Below are 16,169 nucleotides of genomic sequence, written 5' to 3'. Positions count from 1 at the left end.
CCACACCATACCTGTAAAATGAGTAACACTTCCTTCTTCTAAGTGATTATGCTTACTGACCAGTTACTTACCCAGCCCCACTTTGCTCTTGTCACCTATTGAATAAAAATTGCTCCTTCACCCACTTACTAAATTGTGCCCTCCTGATGACAACATCCATCCAGAGTTGATCCTTGCTCTCCTAACTCTCATCAGAATTATTCAGGACAAACTAACCCCCAAAAAAAGCCCTTTGCCTCCCCTCTTACTGAAAGCTACCCGCCTCCCAAGTTCTCTATGGTTTTCTATGGTTTATTGCAGCAAATTAACAAACCTAGCTGATTATAGTACATATGTAGCATAATATATCTCTATATAGCTACATGCAGATATATATATATAGTCTTTATCTGATGGGCTTTTATATCCCATCGTATAAGAAAAGCTTCCCATAGCCACTCCATCACTCTAGTCTCACAGTTTTATGACTTTCATCGAATTTATTATCATCTTATATCATCTATCTTCTTTCACTAGAATGTAAGCTTCATGAGATAGGGACCTTGCTTGTCTTGTTCTCAGATCAATGCTTAGTGCACATTAGCCATCCAATAAGTATTTTCTGTATGGAGTATTTAAATGCAGTTGGGTTTTCCCATATTCTAGGACATTGCTCGTTCAGCTAGACCACATTGTCTCTCCTGCTAATTATCCATTCCTAGTGACAGAGTGGAAATGAGCTACAAAATGAGGAAAGCAGAGTTGTAGACGGGAAGATTGGCAAGAAGTAGATAAAATCCAAGTAGGTGTAGGGCCCAGAGTGTGGCCAAGGTCATGGGTAGGATTCCTGGAGTGCAGGGGGCTGAATGCCTGGTGCAGAGTAGGTACTCTGTAAATGCTGCCATATCACTGCATGAAGTAGGGACCCAACATTGGCTCTTTGCTTCACTTTCCTGTCCTTTGTCAATCAAAGATCACGTCTACCAATTCAATGCCAACAAGAGTCCCTAATTTGGGGTGCAGTACAGGTGAGACTTTAGTCAGTAAAACAGTTCAGTTGTGAAACAGCACCAGTGTTGCAGCTCACGTGTTACAGCTCAATTTGCAAACCTGGGAGACATAGCCAGGGCACTCCACTGAGGTAGAGACAAGGCTGGCTTATATAGAGAATAGTGCCTGCCCCCTGGTTCCTGATTGATCCATTTTCATGCAAATGAGGAATCCAAATTCACACAGTTTGATTGGTCCAGAGACTCCACATATTCTGATTGGTCAGAAAATATGCAAATGGAATATAGTTGCAGAGCTCCAGTTGGACAAGGTAGGTCTTCAGTCCTGGAGTGCAGGGGGCTGAATGCCTGGTGCAGAGTAGGTACTCTGTAAATACTGCCATATCACATCGGTTGAATTATAGTCCTAGGAGCTCTATTATAAAGATCAACTCAGATGGCAGGAACACAATGCAGGAGACTGGCAGCTCAGTTTGCAGCTTTTCTCTGATATGCAGTGTGCATGAGGGACCTCTCTAAGCAATGACTGCTATACTGTGTTTATGAATTTGAGCCAAATTAACCACAAAAAGTCCTTCTTAATTTTCTTTGTTCCTCCTCAGTCCCTAATATACAAAGGCTTATTCAAAGTGAAATTGAAGTTATGTCTCAAATAAATCTGAAGTTATGTTTGACCTTAGTCTGTTCTGTTTCATTTTAGGTATTTCCCCCCAAATCCTCCTCAGACACAGAGGCAGAAGAGGAGCTATCTGGGGATGTCCTAGTTTTGCCCAGGGCTGGAAAACTTGATGAGTTCCTCAGCCCAGAGGAAACAGATTCTACTTCTTCTGACTCAACTGGGAGCATTTATGAGACCTTGCAAGTACTAAAGCAAAAAAGCATGTGGTGCCTGTTGGAATCCCTTTATCAGTCTGACCCAGACAGTGATGATAACTTCTCTGCAGATGATGAGGACCTGAAGAATTTATTCCAAGACAAAGGCATGGGGAAGCCGCAGGTCCAGTACACCGCATCTCCAAGGTAAGGCACTGCAGTTCAACAGCTGCTTCACTGCACAACTCTGACAACTCTTCTTCCTTGGTGAAGCAAAGACCACTTCTGCAAGTTGCCACTTATGCAGGCTCCAGCTCAGAATTTGCTTTCAGATCCAAACTATGTTCTGATTCCTACCCAGCAGTCCTAAATCACTTTAGGTAACCGTTAGTCATCTGAATCATTGGCACTGATTAAATGGATGCCTTTCCCAAACACACTACCTCCCTGAGAATGGCAACGAGGTACATTTACCTTGGCCAATCCCTGTTATATATATGTGTATTTTATCTCATTTAATATTTATTTTCTCCTCCCAATAACCCTGTAAGTAGGTATTATTTTTGCCATTCTGTAGGTGAGGAGATTAAGGTTCCAAAAGAACCTTGCTCAAGGTCACACAGCTAGTAATTGTTTGAAGCAAGGTTCTAACCTGGCTCTGTCTGACCCGAAAACTCTGCTCTGCTCCATTGTGCTGTTCTCTCCCTAATATGAAAATATCAGAGTAGAAAGAGGCAATTCTTGGAACAGTTTGGAGAAGAGACTTCTTACTAAGACCACTAGATGGCCTGTGGGAAGGAGGGAAGCCCAGTTGAGAAAGGCAAAGGCTTAGAGGCCTGTGGCTGTGATGTTAGGCTGAGAAGCTGGATGCAACCTGCTGGAAGGGAGGACTGGGGAGGAGCGAGGAGGAGGATCTCGGAGGAGCCAGGCCTCCTGGCTTCCCTGTCTTCCACTCACAGAGCTGCTTTCTCCACCCCAGGTGTGGCTCCACAAGACGCTGCAGCTCCCTGAGCAGCCTTCCCTCCAACATTCCCAAGGATCAGTCCCAGCCACCCTCAGGCTCCAGGCCTCCTTCCCAGCACAGAAGCATCAGCTCCTGGGCATCATCCATCACTGTCCCTCGGCCATTCCGTATGACACTGCGTGAGGCCCAGAAAAAGGTCCAGTGGCTGGCCTCACCTGCCTCCTTTGAGCGTGAGAGGCAGCAGGCCCAGAAGCAAGGCCAGGAGGAGGCCGAGTGCCACCGGCAGTTCCGGGCACAGCCTGTGCCTGCGCATGTCTACCTGCCCCTCTACCAGGAGATCATGGAGCGCAATGAGGCCCGAAGGCGGACAGGGATCCAGAAGAGGAAGGAACTGCTCCTCTCTTCCTTGAAACCCTTCAGCTTCCTGGAGAAGGAGGAGCAACAAAAGGAAGCCGCTCAACAAAGGGAATTAGCTGCCACTGCTAAGGCCAAGGTCTCCAAACAGAAAGCCACCAGAAGGATCCCCAAGTCCATTCTGGAGCCAGCCCTTGGGGACAAACTCCAAGGTAAAGACATCCTTGCCACCTTGCTGCCTCCTGCATGGGGATACCAAGAGGTACCATGGGAATTTAGTCAGGCTCAGGGGTCAGCCTGGCTTGGAGATAAGCTGTTTAGGTGAACTTGCTAGAGGCCACACTCAGTGCAGGCCATGGAGTAGGGCTGAGTCTATATACACAGGCGGGGAGCCCTGTAAGGAACGAGGAGTGAGGAGAGGTCCTGCAGCACCCCGGGTTTGACCTCTTTCTCAGTGAGCGGATATGAAGGCTTCTGCAACAGCACAGATATGAGAGCAGAGAACCAGTGAGACATCTAAAGACCAGTTTAGGCCAGTGCCACCACTAGCCAGCTTCCCCTGAGGAAAGCCCCACACCTCCTTCATCCTGGTGAGATACTCATTTCAAGAAGTGTAGCTCAGTCAAGGGACTCAGGCACTTTTCTAGGTGAACAAACAGACATTGAGTTTGTGAACATAGGAGGGAGACAGATAATGGACAAATAATTGCAAATATATTGTTTGCAAAGATTAAAGGGGAAAGCCTGGGGTTTCTATGGAGCATATACTAGACCTAACTTAGGGTGTGGTGCGGGGTCAGAAGACTTAGGGAAGGTCTCCGGAGAAAGTGAGCACTGAGGTTGACCCTGAAGGGTAAGCTGTGGTTGAGTCAATGAAGAGAGAGGAAGAGTGTACCAGGCAGAGATATAGCATGGAGGTAAGAGAAAGCTGAGCACATTCAAGGGATGGAAAGGTAGAGGGAAGAGAGAAGAGGGAGATTTGGGAGGGAGAGGCAGGCACAGGCCAGACCTGGGGCCTTATAGACCTTGGGAGGGAGTTCAGAGGATGTTGATCTAACAGGAGGCTATTTCAACAATTCAGTTGAGAAATTACGAAATTAGTAGCAGGAACAATGAAAAGAGGCTGGATTGGAGCGAGGTTAAAGAGGAGGCGGCAGTAGAACATGTGAGATGAGAGGGAGGAGTCAGGAATGACTTGGGCAGTGGGCCTGGGCAGCTGGTGGATGGTGGGGCCTTTCTCTGAGACAAGGAAACCTGGGAGAGGAGCAGCTGACGGTCCATTCCTCCTGCTTTGTCTCTGAAGAGAGAACCATAGAAAGTGCTCAGTAAATGTGAATGGCAGCTGCTTCTACAACCTGCTTGGCATATGGCAGTGTTGTCCTAGCCAACATTTATTAAGGAGCTCTCAAAAAGGAAAAAAAGGCAAGCTGATTTGCAGTGTTTGCCATTTTCTGTGGTATAAAGACGTCTATCATGGCCAATTTCAGGCTTCCCACATGATGTCAACTGGCTCACAAAATTCCTGAAAAGTTAACAATTGGCTCCAACACACTACGACTAGTGTATAAAAGAGGGAAGTATTCCAGACTTTTCAGTGTGAGTCTTGGTCCCTTCTCACCCACCACCACCCTGCTTTTTCTCCACAGAAGCTGAGCTCTTCAGGAAAATTCGCATCCAGATGAGAGCCCTGGACATGCTCCAGATGGCCTCCTCCCCCATCACCTCCTCCAGTCGCCGGGCTGACCCACAGCTTCGCACCGCCGCCCGAACCTCAGAGGAAAAGCTCGGGTTTCTGCAGACTAACTTTGGATTCCAGCCTCGGGTGAATCCTGCCGTCCCTGACTATGAGGCCCTTTATAAGGCCTTTCAGAGAAGAGCTGCAAAGAGAAGGAACACCCGGGAGGTGACTCGCAACAAGCCCTTCTTGCTGAGAACCGCCAGCCTGCGTAGCACTCAGCGGCCCTGTGAAGCTGCCACCGCTGGAGAGAGGAGGGTGAGAGCCCAGGCAGTTGGTGGAGGGTCAGAGCCTGAGGCCCAAAATCCAGGTATAGGCCAGGTCTCAATGGAAGGCACCTCTCATGACATTCCTATTGTAATTCTTTTTAAACACTGGTTCAGCTGTAATCAGATCTGTAGTACCACAATTCCGATAAACTTAAGATCACAAGAATACTTCCTTTCCTTCTCTCTCTCAATAAGGTCAAGCAGGTCTGGGAGGCAGGGAGTTGGGATCAATTGTTGTGTCCCTTTACAAGTTCCAAAGAACTCTTCTCATTTGATTAAAATCTTTAGGACTGATATCTAAGTCTGTCCCTGTTACTAAATTTGAGATCTCATTACTCTCTGCCTTAATCTCAGCATAAAAGATTCTCAGACTAGTCCTTCACCGAAATTAATTCCTAGTTAAGATAGAAACGAATCATACATGCAGTCGCACCAATACCAACCTTCATTTCCTCTAGGATTCTCCACAGTCACCTGCCACTCCCCGGCCAAGGAGTCATTCTCTGAGTGGCCTTGCTTCCCTCTCTGCCAACACTCTCCCTGTGCACATCACAGATGCCACCAGGAAGAGGAAATCTGCAGTCAGGTGAGTGGTCAGGCTGCAGGAGACTCGTAATGCTCAGATCTTGGCCCAAATGATGTTTCAAACTACCCTACTGCTGGGCCTCCTTTCCTGTTATCAGAAAGACCTAAAGGGGTGGAAGGGAATTCTCTGACCAGGACAAGAATACATGTGGCCCTCGACACTCGTGCTGCAGAACACCTAGCCATCATTCAACAAATATTCATGGGGGGCTGACTCTGTGCCAGGTGTAATGTTAAGGTTGGAGGAACCTTATAGAACCTATAGTTTAATATCTAGTCTGAAATATAGAAAAACAAGCAATGACCATATTTTGTGACTAGTGCGATGATGGGGGAATACAGAGGACTAGGAGGCAGGGGGCACTGGGTAGCCTAGGGCAGGGGTCTCTTATAATAGATGTCTAAAGTGAAACATGAAGAAAAGAGGAATGAGCCAAATGTGAGAAAGAAGATTTTAGACAGAACAATATGGGTGAAGATCCATAGATGAGAGTAAAAGGAGCCATTTAGGGACAGGAATTCAGAGAAGCATGTTGACAGGTGGCTAACCCTGCCACAGAGAAGATGAGGCATCCATTGCACATATTTGAGATTCTCTGAGATTGATCTTGGGCAACAAACAGAAGTCAGTTGGGAATCAGGAACCTCCTTATTTTTCACTCTTTAACTGAACTGACCCTGTCATGGTATTGTTCTCATAGAACCAGCAGGAGTTCTTCCACTAGGCCCCTGAGCCGAAGTGAGGAGAGATCTTAGTGCCTTCCTGTGAGGCTCCCAGAGGAGAACACGGAAACTATGTGGACCTTTAAGACCTACAACAGGGACTGTAGAAATGTATTTAGAATCCAAGGGATGGTCCCTTTTTTCTCAAATTTCATAGAGCTACTAAATCAAGGCTAAATGCCTCAGTATCCCGAGGTCCCAATAAGATAGGTCTCATGAACCAGGGGCTGGCCCACCTTTAGGGGATGTCTACACCTGCGTCCTAGCAATAGGGCATTTGACCTACTGACAGATTAAACTTTCATGCCCTTCTTCCTAATCTGTCCATTTGAATGTAAATTTCTAAATGCAAGAGTCTTGATTGTTTTTTGGGGGGCAGGGCGGGGAATGGAGGAGATAGAACTCTCTAGAGTAACTTATAGAATATTTACACAAACTAGGTGCTAAAAGTTGACCCCAAATTGTCTGTACATTGAAGAAGGTCCATTTCTAGGTCTCTTTGGAAATGTAGATTTTTTTCCCAAAGGACCATGAACCCAGGCACCTTCCAGCCCACTGTTTATAGCACAGTTTATACACCAAGGACAGATGGTTATGATACCCTCGTTCTAATCCTGGCTTTTCCATTGGCACGCTGGGTAGCTTTAAGCAAGTGCCTTACCCTCTCTGAGGCTCCATCTCCTTGCCTATATAAAGGGGGCTTATAGTTCTTAGTTCATAGGGCAGTTGTGAGGATTACATAAGATAGTAGATATAAAGGACTTGTGGGCTTTTTGCACTTGATTCAGAGTAGGTAGCTCAGCAAATGGTAACTATTAGTATTTTGTTTCCAGATAGGCAAGAAGCCTGAATGTTTGGCTATTTAAGTAAGAATGTTTTAACTCACCTATTTTTCAGTTCAGTTCATGAACCTCTCCTGGGATAGAATATCATGTATTCAGAGTGCTGGGAAGGCATCATGTGCCCATGCATGTAATGCCAGAATCTCAATCTGTCTGAACTGCTAGGGAGGTAAATTATCCACCCCATTCATAGAAACCACCAACTTTCCAGAGAGTTTACTAACATCACTTTTAAATATACCCAAGTTGGTCATCTATAGTCTCTTTCTGTCTCTTCCTTTTAGAAGTTCTCTTGAAAAAAAGGACAAAGCAGATGAGAGTACTCAGTGGTTGGAGATGCACAAAAAGAAGTGTCAAGCAATGTCTAAATCCGTGACCTTGCGTGCAAAAGCCATGGATCCCCATAAAAGCCTAGAGGAGGTGTTCAAAGCAAAGCTGAAAGAAAACCGGTCAGTGTCCTCCCTGTGTCAAAGGGGTGACTGTCTTGGGATCCAATAGATCACTGGGCTTGAAAACGGCAAAATGGACTTACTAGGTAGGGTAGGCTCCTACAACTGCACAGGGCCATGGGTTTTGCCAGACACAGTTGGGATTATGATGTCCATAGGAGTTACTCTGCTTAACTAGAACGAAGGGTTTTCTGGATTCATTTTTAAAATTCATTTTTAAAATCTTGTTAATTCCAGGAACAATGACCGTAAAAGAGCAAAAGAATATAAGAAAGAATTGGAGGAAATGAAGAAGAGACTACAAACAAGGCCCTATCTCTTTGAACAAGTTACCAAGGTAACACTAAACCATCATTTTCTTAGATGAAAAGGCTCTTAGAAATCATGAAACAGTATAATATCTGGGTATTAAACATTTCCTTGAGGCTCAGAAAGATTCTAAATTGGGCCTATTTATTAGTACCATCTTTCTCCAAAACATGTCCAAAGACTCGATTCCAAAGGCATCTATAAAGAGATATTTCACTTCCTCAAGTTTTCACTATAGTCCAGCTTTTAGTTGAATCAAGGTGGAGTTAGATACGACACAGTGACAGTTTGGCTGTGTTAGTAAGAACATCTTTAACTCAATAACGTGACTGAAAATCCAGTCTTTTCTGCTGTCTGGAGCCACTGTTCATAGTGCCGAGAAGACATCATGCAGTGCTGGTCCCTTGGGCAGCCGCAGCCTCTAGAGCTGTGGCACATTTCTAGATCTCCACAGGGCGGGATGCTCACAAGCACCCCACAAAACCCCTTCCTGAAGTGCCTTTCAGGCTGGAAGAATCATTTTAAGATGTTCTCTAGACTTGTAGGGAGTTCGACTCAGTTGAGACCTCCCTAAGAAAGCTCTGGAGCTACTTGAGCAGCCTTAGAAAAGCCACCAGCCCAGGGAGCTTTGGGCTACATCAGATTCCCTGGGTCCCTCTCCTCTTCAGAGTTCCAAGACAAAAGTTGGGGTTCCCTAGTGACTTGGTTGCAATTGCTGGGCATTATCTCCATCTTCTAGGCTAGTGGAATTTTCTAGGCACTTCCTGGGTCCATGCCTTCCCGTCCATACACCTGTCACACACTGGACTGTCTCAGATTTACTTATCAACTTGCATGGTCCAAAATCTCTCATGTTGACCTTTCCTCTTCATGTTAATTTTTTTCAAGCAAGATCATTCAGTATTCTATATGATTTTGCTCTCAAACTCTTAAAAAAATAACCTTTTTCTGGTCCACATGCAGGCTGTCTATCCTGTTAAAAGTCCTACTAGTGCAGCTTATTTTGTTATATTTTAGTGTTCCTGATGATGGTTTGGTTGCTTTTAAATCTTCAGTTTTTATTCCATCATTTTCATCATGCACTTCCAAAAATCTAAGTCCTTGCTTCTCAAAGGTGTGGCTCTCTAATCAACAGCTGGCATCTCCTGGGACTGTTAGAAACACAAAATTGCAGGCCTCATCTGAGACCTACCAAATAAGAATCTGCATTTTAACAAAATCTCCAGGTAGTTCCTATGTACTTTAAGGCTTGAAAACAAAGCCCTAAGTAGTTTTCATGCAAATCTCTGCCCACTAGTGGAGGTGGTATGGTGGGCAGTAAGGATATAGATTAAACAAGTAATTTAGAATTACCAAGTAAGTCACAAGACAGCTACAGGACATTAATTTCCATTCCACAGGACCTTGCCAGGAAAGGAGCAGAACAGCGGTATCATGACACACTGAAGCAAGCCGGGCTGGATGAAGACTTTGTGAGGAACAAGGGTCAGGGCACCAGGGCTACACAGTGGAAGGGACAGTCAGAAGGCCATGATTATCCCAGGTAATCTGAGACGCTGTCATCCTGCAGCTCCCTAAGGTGCTGTCCCTAATAATGCCACTGGGAGGAACCTTTAGAACAGCCAAATTTTGAGATCACAATCCTGTACTTATAGAATACTAACCCAGAGATGTCTAAGTATCACATTTAAATTTGGAGAGAAGTACAGTTGTGAATAAAATATAACCATTGAATATTAGGTTCAGATTCCTAAAATTTGAAATATCATTTTTCCATTCCAGTTCCAATGCCATCAAAGTATTTCCACTCCACTTTTGAAGAAAAATCAAGTATATTTTCACTTCCCATAAAATGATAAAACAGCTTTTATAGCACTCTTTAAAAGTACCTCATTATCACCACCTCCTCCATTGAGAGCATGTCAGAGGGAGAAAAGCATAGTATCTCCATTATTCTCAATTTTGTTCTGCTGCTTAGGTCCTAATGGCCCCTTCCCCTAGTTCTTATCCCCATTTTCTGCCTAGAAATTTCCCTTTGCACCCCATATAAAATAATGAAAATGTTGAGACCATCCTTAAGCTTTACATAATGGCTCTAATTAAAAATTTTATTTCATAATGCTTTAAATTATTCTGCAGCACTCATGAAACTACAAAACTCGGCACCAGAAATCCACAGCAGGATTTAGAAGACTCTCTAGAACAGCCTACAAGCCCCAAGAAAGAACTGAAGGAGCTAGATAATCTCAAATCACTTTCTTAATCAGTACACTTAAAATTACTGCTTTTCAATAATATTAAGCAGCTAACCTGGGGTTGAATCAAGGCAGGCAAAAACTTGCATTTTGAGTCACAGCTACTCTTAGAGAATGGGGGAAAGTAGCAGATAACAGGGAATGGCTCAAGTAAATCAAAGTGGAGAAGCTGAGGGTGGAGGGATCAGAGTCGAGTTAAGGATTCTTGCTTTGTGCCTCACAATTAAATTCCAGGTACAGAAAAAGGGCACAAGCCCAGATGCCTACAGGGGCTAGTCAGGAAACGAATTGATCAAATGGGCTGAGTGTAAGATAGGAGATGGTAGAGACTGGAGTCTCTGCTGGAATATAGGCCCAGAATTGCCAGATCAATCGTGTTTTCAACAGAAGCCAACTAGTTAAAAAATTGAAAATATTATATGGGCAAAACAAAAACCAGGGGGATGACAAGGCTGCAGCTTCTAGTACAGGGTTTCTCAGCCTCAGCACTATTGACATTTTGGACCAGATGAATCTTTGTTGGGAGTAGGGAGAGGGAGCTGTCCTGTACACTGTAGGATGTTTAGCAGCATCCCTGGCATCTACTCACTTAGATGCCAGTAACCCCCTTCTCTCCAGTTGTGGCAACCAAAAACATCTCTAGATATTCTCAAATGTCCCACGTAAAATGCCCCTGGTTGAGAACCCCGCTCTAGTATAAAAGGCTACAGGAAGTAAAAGCTGGCATTAATACGGTTGACACAAACTCAGTCTACATAGCACAGAATGATTATACATGTCATTAACAAATTAAGAACTATAATTACTTTATTAAAACATCAGTTTTTTCCTGTTATCTGTTTAGAATATGCCACTGTTGAGTGTGTGTCAGCATGAGATTCATTTTAAATAAATTGAAATTTCTCTAACAGCCATGATTTTCTACTAGTAAGTGACCTTTGGAATACTTTTCTTCTCACCGATTAGATATTCTCTCTCAGTAGTTTAGACAGGATGATAGCAAGAGTGCCTACTCTAACACAAGCACCTTTCTCCTTTTTTTTTTCTTTCTGGGAAAAGTATCTGTTGTTATTGCCAATTTTCCAGACTCAGACACAGTCCCTCCTGGTGATGACAGGGTGATACTGTGATAACTATCATCTGGGTTTACTAGTTAGAGATGAAGATGTTCATGTCATGTTCCCCAAGACTCCTGAGTTTTACCTGCATGGAATCCTAAGGGTAAATCAGTTCCTTATCTTAAAAGGAAAGACTAAACTTTCTTAATCTCCTAAGAAAACAAATTTGTCCAAAACAAGGAGCCAAAGAACTGACTGGGCTGTTCATTTATTTAAAGGGAAAACAACTGAAGCTCTTAATCATGGGATTTTTAACTTAAAAAAATTTTTTTAACATGCTACTGTATGTTCCATAAACAAATAAAGTGACCAAGTAGAGGTGTATGGGACAACATAGTACCTCAGCCTGGGCCAAGTAGGGATTCAAGTAATTTATTTATTTGCAGCCCAGTGGCAGAGTCTCTTACTCAGGTTGCTAAAGGGAGAATGTCACAACAGAACTGACATCACTCCCTTCTCCAAAGCAACAAGGCATCTTGAAAGCTCAACTTCTTGGTGAAGTTTTATGGTTGGTGGCAGGACTTTGTTCATCCATTTGAAAAGACAGCTGAGTCTGTGATGAAAGCTCTTCAAAGGAAAATCTCCTCTCAACAGTCATACTGAGAAACTTCAGCCAACACATAATCAAATTCACTTTTGGGAGAAGTCCATCCCAAAATTTTGCAGTGGGAAGCAAGGTGGGTACAGTTACCAAACTCACACATTCACTGCTTCTTCCTTGTCTGGATCAGATGGTAGTCTGAAGAGAAGTTCTCCTGCATTCATCTTCTATGCCAGGGAAGATGAACAGAGGAAAAGCGGGGTCTTGTTCACAGATTCGTTTTGGTTCTGGCAGATCATCAGCCATAAGCAACCTGTTCCCACTATATGCACTCTGGGATCAGAGAGCTGCTCTTCCAGGAGTCAGCACCCATGCTCATGTCCGTCTTTCAGTTAAATCTCCTTGGTTTAGTAACTGTGAAAGAGTAAAATGAAATCTGGAATAAGCTACTACTAAACAAAAGGGAAAAGAATTCATACTAAGTAAAGGTCTGAGTGGATTTCACTATATTATTCCTGTCATTTTCTTTTCTTAATAAAATGGAACCCAATTTCATCAATTATTGTACAAAACCACCTTTTAATAGAAACCTTGAGGGTAGAAAGCTTTTAGTTGCCACCCTGTGGGAGTCTCTCAGGCTTGTCCCCCTTCATCACAGGGAAGGTATTCTTTTAAGCCCCAGGAATCCCTGAACTTCTGAGTGGTTCTAGCTCTCAGACAGAAATCGTTGGGAATAGCCTTCCATTCCTTTAACTTCTACTTGAACCTGCAGCCTGTACTTGGGCTAACACTAACTGACATAAAATTTTTGGTTCCACTATTTCTGATTTCCCTGTAAGTATAGATTCCTCCTTCACCGGCTAGTGAGTACGTGACTACACAAACAATAGTTTGGCTTACGGACTCAGGGTATTTTGTTGCCATAGTGACAGAAGACCAATAAATATCCTAAGATTCTAGAATCCTGATGGTTTTCATTGTATTCTGGGTCAGAGTCAAGACTATAGAGTTGTGAGTACTTAGAAACAACCTAAAACTCCTCTGATTTAGATGATGGTTCTCATTCAATGAGCTAGTGAATACTTTTCTGTATGTTCAGTTGGTTCAGTCTGGTATCTCCCAGACACAGAACCCCAGCAATATGAACAATAAATTTTTAATGATTTTGTCACTACCTTTTTTGTTCGAGGACCACTTTGTCCCAGGATGTTATTTTCTTTATAAAATAAAAGCTGCAAACTCATAGTGACACAGAGAACAGTAGGAGCAGATATTCATTAAGGTATGTATACAAAAAATTAAAGCTGAGAGTCTCAACTGTAATTGACCAATCTCCCAATTCAGGAGACCCTAACACCCAGGCTCTTTTCAAAGCTGGACTCACATTTAGCTTGCAGGAAGATATTCTAGTCAGAGTTTCCAGGAAGTTAAAATTGGAGAATTTTTCAGATCCTCTAAATTAGATTCCCAATCCTTCCCACGTCAGTCTCCACAGGAACAAAGTAAGGGCAAGAGACAGTTTTACCTCCTGTGGATTTACAGCAGTTAAGACAGAAACCTCAAATGACTGCCTCCCTGACTGCATGGTCACCAAGTGATGTGTCACATCAGGCACTGAAGACAGGGGACGTGGGGATCCTTCAGCAAGCACCTCTGTGAAACAGCAGAAAAATGTTTCAATGAAAAGGGAATCCACAGATAATACCTACCTGCATTATCAAGTCTCTTATTAAGAACTCTAAAAACTGTTCCCCGAAAAACTAAATCCCACATTCCTATTTCTTCCAAATTAATTCCTATCTGATAATCATTACCAGAATTTGGAAAGTATTACAAAAGGGGGATGGGAATAAAAGGCAAAAAATCTTGATATAGGAATTAACCATTTTTCAATACACCAATTGAGAGTAATATGGCTTTAGCACTGTTAACTAGATTAAAACCGTATGAAACAAGGCAAAAGCTGCTTAGGCAGGCAAATCAAGAAACCAGAGCCAACCCTTAAAGCAGTCACCAGTGATACACATAGCACAATATGTGCAGGTCAAGAACTTAAACCTAGCTTCAAAGTTCCTACCTGGTGTCCCTTCCTTAAGGCTAGCAAAGTAGCTCCATGCAATGTCTGTGCTCCATGCTTCAGTTAACCACTAGTAACTTTCATGAAACAAAGGAAGCTTACTGTGGAGCACACTCTGGGCCTTGTTAGTTCCATACATGTTACATAAATATTGTCACTCATGCCCCAAACTGACTAAGATATAACTAAAACACAGATCTTAGACTTATTAAATGTTCATCAGTGGGATCACCATGAAGATCTCCTGAAAAGAGTTTATACAAAAACTACTTAGCCTTCAAATCAAAGTTTTTTCTAGGGGCTTTCTAGCTTATACTGCTCTTCCAGACTATACAATTTAATGTTTGCTTATATACCATCTTCTATTCACTCAATGCTGTTTCCCATATGTAAGTTTTGACTTCTCAACTAGATTCTGAGGTCCCTGTCTTCTACTTTTATCTTTCCCATGGTGCCAGGCACAGAGTAGGCACTGAATAAATGCATGCTGACCTCACCTGTTAAGTTTTTCAGAGAAGAGGGCCTGGCCTGTGTAACTTGGGTGAAATTTCTATACCAGAGAGGAGCAACTGTTTCCTAGAGAGCCCTTTCTTTTCTCCAGAAGATATGGCTTTTGAAGGTATGGAGAAATTGCTTTATATCTCCTCTGTAAAACCTGGTTATGTTCTGTTTAAATGTTTTAAAAGTTAAGTTCTTCCATAACTGCAATAGGAAAGATAGAAATAGTTGGGCTAGAATGCTAGGATTATGGATTATTTTCCTCTTAAAAATTTTTCTCTTCTTTTGTTATAGCATCGTTATAATAATTTTTTTTCCTAATTTACATATCAACCCCAGAGACAGAGCACAAATGCTACTCAATTATACCACAGCTACTCACAAGAAATAAAATTAATTAAAACCTCCATTTGGAGACAACCCCATTCTTTAGTCTCTAGTTACAGCCCATCTTCCCCAAATAAAGGCAAGTTGAAATTCTTACCATCATCAACTCCTAGGATAGAATTGGTATTTGGTAGGTTCAAGGACTCTCCACCAAGGTTGGGCTGGGAATTCATAGACACCAGGTTTTTACTGGGTACTGAAGCCTCTTCAAGCAAACTACTGCCCATTAGTGGCTCAGCTGCAGAGAACATGACGTGAGAGACATACAGCAATCAGGGCTGCGCTTGTCCATTTTCTTTCATAAAAAGCTAGCCTTTTCTTTCAGAACTAGAAGTTAACCTGTATATTGGATACCACCTCCTATTTCACCTACTTTCAGAAAGCAAGAATAAGCATAGAAGGGAAGGGCTGAGCGTCATGGCTAAACATCTTGCTTGTGATCAGCATCTGATAATTAGCATGTGAAATGGGATGGATGGCTCCTCAGAAAGGAGAATTTGTAATGAAATAATTAAGGAAATACAGAGAAAAGAAAGAATAATAAAAAGAGTTATCAAAGTTAAGAGTAAAGAGGGAATTATGACTGATAAGTTAAAAATGCTTAAACTCTTGTCACAAAAATCTTTCTAACAGTGATACTCAAATGCTGGTTCATGGATTGACACTAATTACCAGCAAACTCATTAGGGGAGCTTTTAAAACTAGATTCTGGGATCTTACTCCCAAATAATCTCATTTATGAAGCTATTTTGTTTTGTTTGGGAGGGGAGGAATGGACAAGCAAAAGAATATATGTTTTAAAAAGCTTGCAGATGATTTTACTGTACAGCTACATCTGGAAACCACTAAGCCCATCAAAAGAGACCAGATACCTACCCAAAACAGAATCAGAAAATTTCCAGATAACCAGGCAGGCCAGTTATTTGGCTTTTTGAACCCAGAAGATACAGCCCTCCACTATACCCCCTCTCCTCACCAGTTTGCTCCTGCTCTTGACTCCTAGCTGCTCCCATTTGCAAGTGATGCTTTCTCATGTGCACATTCCTGCTCCCACTTTGAGAGAAGGTCTTCCCACAGACTTGACACTGATGAGGTTTCTCTCCTGAAACAGAAACCAGATTAAAGACGGGAGAGTCAAAAAGGCAAGTACATTTCTTATAGCAAGAGACTGGACTCAAGGCCTAGATGGAGAAGCCCAGAGAATGTTAAACTAAACATAAGAGGCTGTTCCTTCTCCTATTCCCCACCCCCACCCCAGCCT

General features: G+C 42.9%; 2 protein-coding genes across 19 annotated transcripts in view; one reads left to right on the top strand and one right to left on the bottom strand.

Annotated features, from left to right (window-relative positions):
- The window catches only part of ENTPD5 (ectonucleoside triphosphate diphosphohydrolase 5 (inactive)), a 75,217-nt gene that overhangs the window by 51,382 nt on the left and 7,666 nt on the right, over nt 1-16,169 (top strand). For 13 of the 15 annotated variants that reach the window (XM_039883748.1, XM_039883752.1, XM_039883747.1 and 10 more), the window contains 8 exons: nt 1,690-2,009; nt 2,782-3,332; nt 4,767-5,113; nt 5,583-5,710; nt 7,559-7,723; nt 7,961-8,060; nt 9,433-9,575; nt 10,172-11,201. In XM_039883748.1, the coding sequence (XP_039739682.1) occupies nt 1,690-2,009; nt 2,782-3,332; nt 4,767-5,113; nt 5,583-5,710; nt 7,559-7,723; nt 7,961-8,060; nt 9,433-9,575; nt 10,172-10,295 (1,878 nt within the window). In that variant the 3' untranslated portion in view covers nt 10,296-11,201. Of the gene's footprint in view, nt 1-1,689; nt 2,010-2,781; nt 3,333-4,766; nt 5,114-5,582; nt 5,711-7,558; nt 7,724-7,960; nt 8,061-9,432; nt 9,576-10,171; nt 11,202-16,169 lie in introns of those variants that run through there. The other 2 variants (XM_039883761.1, XM_039883762.1) reach the window with 2 other exon arrangements.
- Nucleotides 11,598-16,169, bottom strand: part of ZNF410 (zinc finger protein 410) — a 31,603-nt gene continuing 27,031 nt past the window's right edge. For 3 of the 4 annotated variants that reach the window (XM_039883769.1, XM_039883767.1, XM_039883770.1), the window contains 4 exons: nt 15,885-16,010; nt 15,006-15,146; nt 13,472-13,599; nt 11,598-12,360 (listed from right to left, as the gene is read on the bottom strand). In XM_039883769.1, the coding sequence (XP_039739703.1) occupies nt 12,322-12,360; nt 13,472-13,599; nt 15,006-15,146; nt 15,885-16,010 (434 nt within the window). In that variant the 3' untranslated portion in view covers nt 11,598-12,321. Of the gene's footprint in view, nt 12,361-13,471; nt 13,600-14,520; nt 14,726-15,005; nt 15,147-15,884; nt 16,011-16,169 lie in introns of those variants that run through there. The other variant, XR_005657515.1, reaches the window with a different exon arrangement.

The sequence above is a fragment of the Pteropus medius genome, unplaced genomic scaffold, assembly GCF_902729225.1.
Source record: "Pteropus medius unplaced genomic scaffold, Ma_sr-lr_union100, whole genome shotgun sequence".
Lineage (NCBI taxonomy): Eukaryota > Metazoa > Chordata > Mammalia > Chiroptera > Pteropodidae > Pteropus > Pteropus medius.
This window is presented reverse-complemented; position numbering and strand designations above follow the sequence as displayed.